Source organism: Propithecus coquereli, unplaced genomic scaffold (genome assembly GCF_000956105.1).
Source record: "Propithecus coquereli isolate 6110/MARCELLA unplaced genomic scaffold, Pcoq_1.0 Scaffold433, whole genome shotgun sequence".
In the NCBI taxonomy this organism is placed as follows: domain Eukaryota; kingdom Metazoa; phylum Chordata; class Mammalia; order Primates; family Indriidae; genus Propithecus; species Propithecus coquereli.
In genome coordinates this window covers 185,210-191,695 of record NW_012150097.1, presented here as the reverse complement: position 1 = coordinate 191,695, position 6,486 = coordinate 185,210, and the positions used below count along the sequence as shown (strand labels likewise).

The window sequence follows — 6,486 nt, the reverse complement described above, 5'->3', positions numbered from 1 at the left end:
GTAGCTCCTACCTCTCCGCGGCGTGTGCGGTGCAGGCCAGAGGCTTCTCTCCTGGGTCGACCCACGGCTGCGTGGGCTGCGCCGTGCAGGGGATCAGGTAGATGCTGTACTCTCCCGAGTAGTCCTTCCTGGGGACACGCAGAGCAGACCGTGTCACGGGACGAACCGACCGCTTATTCGCTTACCCAGACAGACACGGACTTCACCAGAACAGTTTCCAGACGGCATCCGTGTCCAGCATCCAAGAGCTCCACGAGCTGCAAACACCGTTTTTGGGAACTCACGTCCGATTATTCTAACGTGCGGAGTGTCATCCGGAGGTGTTCGATAAAGCTACTTTCACTGATTCAAGCCCTTTTCACGAAGAAGCTGAGAAAGGCACGCTGTTTACAAAAACCTAAAAGGCTCAGCGGGTGAGAAAACAGAACTGGCCATTTCCTTTAGATTTCATGAAACCGTGATTGACGATTTCTGTTTAGTGTTTCTTGTTAACCGACTCCTGCCCGACACATTCTCAAACGCAGAGACAGCTTCGTTCGCCCCAACGTGACGACGTCGGGTGCTGCTCTGATAGGAAGGTAGCCGAGGCGTCAGGATCGGAGCACATGGAAACAGCACTCTGCCGGGTGTCCCCACCTGTTTCACCAGCACTCAGTTTTGGGGTTTCCCGCTCAAATGCTACAGCCTCAAATCTTTACAAAGTTATAGAACAAGATCCCTTCTCACTAGAGATGCCTCATGGGGAGCTTCCCTGTTTATGGGGGGCACAGGATTCTCCAGGTCGTGACGTCGTGAGCATGGGGGCCTGGTACCCTTTCCCTGCTTCTCTTCCCACACTCATCACTCGGGAGCACCCCCAGCCCTGTCAGGTTCCTGGAAGGCAGCCAGGTGCCCAGAAACTTCAGGAAGATTCTTCAAGGGCCTTGGGAGGCGGCCATGCATCCCTACGACCGGGAACCGATCTGTGAACAGGTCTCACAAACGTCACGTTTGTTCTCTGACCCTTTTTGGGGTACTTATCTACTTACTAGTAGAGTGATAGCAAAGATTTGGTAAAAAGTAAATAAATAACTTTTATGTCACTTCCTGGGGTCAGTTTAACCGGGAGAGAGTCTTGCTCTGGCTTGGCTTTGTCTCTGCCGCAGGTGTGTGATTTTGGACAAACCACGCAAATTCTTGGGGCCTTTGTGTCTAAGGTCCTCCCTGCTCTCAAAGTCTGTCTGTCTGCAGTTTTCCTGTAGGGTCCTCGTCTTCCCCCAAAGCCTGGACCAGCAGGAACTGAGACGCTGTACACTGTATTTACACTACCTGAAAACTGACACGTATGATGTGAATAGTGACCCTTAATTAACAGAAATATTGAACTTGGCTGAACAATCTACGCCTGGCCAGATCCAGTTGCTCCTGGACTCAAACCCTGCAGGGGCCCCCATCACACTCGGGAGTAAAAGCCAGATCCTCGCACTGGTTTCCAGTAAATGTATAACGTCCGCCCACTCCTGGTTTCCCACACCCTGCTCTTTCTCTCTTATTTTTCCATAGCTCTCATCACCGTCAGACATATGTGATACTTCACGTCTTATGTCTCCTGTTTGGTGTCTCCTTACTTTACTGTAACTCCTGTATTCAGGGATCTTTATTTTGTTTCCTGATACATGCAAAGTGCCCAGAACCTTCTCTGAAACACAAGAGTTCAAGACCAGCTTGAGCAACACAGTGAGACCCCATCTCTACAAAAAAATATTAATAAAAAAACAAGCTGGGCATGGTGGTGCGGCCTGTAGTCCCAGCTACTCGGGAGGCTGAGGCAGGAGGATCGCTTGAGCCCAGGAGTTTGAGGTTGCAGTGAGTTAGGCTGATGCCACGGCACTCTAGCCGGGGTGACAAAGTGAGACTATGTCTCAGAAAAAAAAAAGAAAAGAAGAAAAGAAGCTGATGTGAGCTAGATTTGCTTCTTTCTCTATTTGCTAGAGGGGTGCCTCTATCCACCTTTTAGAATAGAAATCCAGCCATCAGAGAAAAGCCTCATTTTCCAAACTCCCGAAAGAAACGGAAACTCTTCCCGATCACCCCTGGAAGCCTCCGTCCCCGAATCTACCTGTTATAAGAGCTCGTGGCTCTCCAGAGCTGGTATGGAGAATCGAAGGTCTGAGCACTCCAGAGGAGCTGCAGGTCAAACTCGATTCCTCCCAGGTGGTCGGGGGTCAGGATGAAAGACCTCACGTCGGGGAGCGTGTGGTGCTCCATGACGAACTGTCCTGTTTCCAGGGGCAACACGAGCACTCGTTTGTGAGCTTTATTTACTTGTGACGAAGCCCCTACAAAAGCCTAAGAACTGAGTTAATGTTCTTCTACCAAATAACTTGGGTTACACCCTTTGCCCCTTGGAATACCGTCCCCACCGGTCAGGACAGCAGGGCATCTCCTCCTAGCCCACATCCCACGCGTGATGGTCATCGTGGTCATACACGTTTATTTACAGACAACAGGGACATGGCTTGTGGAAATGGTGCCAATGAGCATGTCCACAGCAACAGGGTCTTTGTGTGACAGTGAGCATCAAATATACTCAGCTTTGAATTCTAACCAACATGCTTCTTGGAAGTAAAAGGGTCTTAGTAGTTCATAAATAGAAACATCAGTGTCGGATAAAAATCACCATTTCGGGCCACTGAAGGTCTTGGTGGAAGGAGGACACTTGTCAACATCATTAAAAAGGTCAAGGTCACCAAGCAAGATACCTCCACACTCCTTAACACTGCAGTGATTCGGTGTCCCGAGTGCATAAAATATGGGGACTGTTTTAGACGAAGAGAAACTAAAGAGATGCAACATGTGAGTCTTGATTGGAACCCCCTCCTCTTTATATAAGCAGATACAAAATAGACAAGTATCAAAATAGTGGAAAAGAATCATTTGTGGGACGACAGAGGAAATAGGAACAGGGGCTTGGTATTGCTGAGTCGATGCGAGATCTGTCGGACGTGACAGTGGTGTTGTCCTCGTGCGAGAGGACGTCCTTGCTCTCAGACGTCTACTGAAGTATTTAGGGTCACCTGACATGAAGTCTGAAACTGGTTTCCAAATGGTGTGAACAAAACAAGTACACACGCACGCACGTGTACCCACAGAAACGTGTTAACGAATGTTGGCTTTTTTTTATTGTTCTTTTCCTTCAACTTTTCTTTATCTTTGATATATTTCTTAATAAAAAAGCTGGGGAAGAACGGCACTGACGTTACCTCTGAACTTAGCGTGTGTCTTGAATTCGATGACGAGACGGCCGTCCTCCCGGATGTAGATCCTGATGATCTGAAGCCTTGCGGAGAGCACGCTGTCCGTCTGGATTCCTGCACGGGGAGCGACACACAGAACAGCCAGGTTAGGGCACGGAGAAGCCCTTCCTACGTGTGAGCCATCCAGGGACACCTCGAAGTAGAGCTGCACATGTCTGTGAACATAACTGAAGATGAAACACACACATTCACACGAGCACAGTGTCTACGGAGACACGCGCCCCTCGAGATCGTATGGCAGCTCATTTCACTCTCCACTTGGTCCTTTTTCACAATTCTACCGTCCTTGCCACAAACTCCTCAAGCCTGCAAGTGCCACGTAGCCTAGATGCTGGGCTCAGCAAAAAAAAAAAAAAAAAAAAAAAAGGATCTTAAACCTTCTTGCTACCAAGCTTACACCAGGACCTGGTTACAGTGGATCAGCTTCCTGCGGCATTTTCTTTTCCTTACCGGGACACCTTTCAGGACTGAATAAATCCACACGCAAAGTCGTGGAGGCTACAGCTAGTGCTCACACCAGCGGAGGGTACAGGGGACCCTGCAGGAGGCCAGAGTAAGCCTCGGCTTTGCTGAAGGCAACTGCGGTCATGGTCCCCAGGAGCGCAGGGTGATCAAAACCAGAGCGTAACCAGAGGAGCAGAAAAATAAAGCCGAAAAAAAAACCCAAAATAAAACAAGAACCAAAGCTCAAGGAATTATCTGACCCAGAGTGGGAAAACTTCGCGAAGTTATCTTCCTGTGGGAAATACAAAGCACATACACGATTTGGGTTGAAGCCATTTATCAGGAGAGAGGACTGTGCAGTCTCCCTCTGAACCCACGGGTTCTCCCCTGTGGACTCCACCAGCCACGGATCAGAAATATTTTAAAAAATCGCCTGTGTACTAAACATGCACAGGCTTTTTTCTTGTCATTATTCCCCAAACAATATAGTGCAACAACTGTTTACACAGCATGTACGCTGCATTAGGTATTATAAGTAACCTAGAGCTGATTTAAAGTATGCGGGAGGCTGTGGGTAGGTTCTATGCAAACACTGCACCGTTTTACATCGGGGACTTGAGCGTCTGCGGATTTGGTGTCTCCGGGACGTCCTGGAGCCAACGTCCCGCAGACGCTGGAGGACAATTGTCTTTGAATTACTAGAGATGAAGCCCCGTCTAAAGAAAACTCCTGCAGCGTTTAGCATCTCTGCCCCAGATAAAGTGCATCTCCCCCGCAGGGGAAACGGGAGGACGGGAACAGCGGAAGTGAGGGAGACGGGTTTGGGGACACGGGTTGGGGGTGACGTTTCAAGTACAGGACCCTGAAAATGGGAAAACAAACAAACAGCAGAAGAACAAAAACGACGAAGCCCCGTTGGAGTGAACGGGGGGAGAATCAGGGTGTCGTGACGGGGCATCTACGTGGAGGTAGAGAGAGAACGTGGGTGGGGGCCTCTCTGGGGGTGGCCTCCCACCCAGCCGGGGGGCTCTCCTCAAAGAGGGCAGTAAGGGGGACGAGCCTAAGGGGAAGGTCATTTTAAAGATTAACGTCACTTTTTGCCCATGTGCACCCGTCGTTTAGCTCCCACTCGTTAGTGAGAACACGCGGCGTTTGTTTTTCCATCCCTGAGACGCTTCAGTGAGGATAACGCCAGGGATACGAGCTCACCTGTCAGCTGCAAGGAACGCTACTCTGTGACGGGCACGTTAAAAACTGACTTCAGCGTTATACAGTTCATCCATGTAACAAAAACACTTGTGCCCCCTTAATATTCTGAAATAAAACTGTGAAAAAACAAATAAATAAAAATTTAGCGCTGCAGCCCTTGAAGTCCCAAAGGCTAAAATCCCTACTTTTGAGAATCCAAAGAGCAAACTCTATGTCAAATGAACAAAGTGGGCCGCTCGACATAAATGTGGAGTGTTCTTGATGTACTTTTCCTTTCCCGTGCCTCTGATTTAAGACCCTTCTGCTCTGTCAACAACATGAACCACACCATTTTTAACCGGGAAAAAACGCACACAATTATCCTCCGAGACAAAGCACATTCCCCTGAATCCCCACCGGGCCGCAGAGGGCCCATCTGTCACCTGCCACCCTCCACGCCGGGCCTTCGCTGACCAGGCGGAGATTCCGCAGCACGAGGACAGGAGGATGTGCTTTTTCAGGAGCCACAGATCTGCATGCTCCAGATTTGAGGCGGCCCCACTGTGACTGTTTCTAGAACAGGGTGAGGAACGCTGCTACCGTCGAAGGCCACTATTTATTTTCTCTTTCAACCTTGCTCCAGCGTGAGGTGGGGAGAGCTGGGACGGCCGCGGGCCTACCTGTCCTCCAGAGCACAGTGTCGTAGAAGAAGGAAAACTCCATCTCTGTGTGATGCTCCAAGGAGGCCCAGCCCCTGGGGGCCGTCACGTAGATGTAGGACACGTAGAGAGGCACGTGCACCGTCAGGAAGGACTGGGCGGAGTCTCTCACCTGCCGGGGAAGCAGCAGGAAAACGGCTATTTCCTCCCTGCGATGAAAGGGCAGGTGACCGTCGCACCTCCGTTCCATTTCTGTTCGCTCCCTTACTCGATAATTACTCACCAAGTGCCAATGACCACACTTAGGTTTTTAAAAAATAAAGGAAGGAAGGAGATAAAAAGTGGCCAGGATGCTTCTTAAGACAGGGTGAGATGTGAAGGCTTTTCCGAGAAGGTGACACTTGAACAAAAACATTTTTTTTTTTTTTGAGGCATAGTCTCGCTCTATTGCCCGGGCTAGAGTGCCGTGGCGTCAGCCTCGCTCACAGCAACCTCACACTCCTGGGCTCAAGCGATCCTCCTGCCTCAGCCTCCCGAGTAGCTGGGGCTATAGGCATGCGCCACCATGCCTGGCTAATTTTTTTCATTTTCTGTAGAGGTGGGGTCTTGCTATGTTGTCCAGGCTGGCCTTGAACTCCTGGCCTCAAGCAATCCTTCCATCCTGGCCTCCATTTCTTTTTTTGAAGACAGAGTCTCACTGTGTCACCCGGGCTAGAGTGCCATGGCATCAGCCTCGCTCACAGCAACCTCACACTCCTGGGCTCAAGCGATCCTCCTGCCTCAGCCTCCCGAGTAACTGGGACTGCAGGCATGCGCCACCATGCCCGGCTAATTTTTTCTACATATTTTTTTTAGTTGTCTGATTAATTTCTTTCTATTTTTAGTAGAGACGGGGTCTC

General features: G+C 49.9%; 1 protein-coding gene across 1 annotated transcript in view; it reads right to left on the bottom strand.

The window, feature by feature from the left end:
- FRAS1 (Fraser extracellular matrix complex subunit 1) overlaps positions 1-6,486 on the bottom strand; it is a 208,114-nt gene that overhangs the window by 16,796 nt on the left and 184,832 nt on the right. The window contains 4 exon segments of the mRNA XM_012653893.1: positions 12-128; positions 2,099-2,258; positions 3,243-3,350; positions 5,609-5,759. Of these exon segments, the coding sequence (XP_012509347.1) occupies positions 12-128; positions 2,099-2,258; positions 3,243-3,350; positions 5,609-5,759 (536 nt within the window).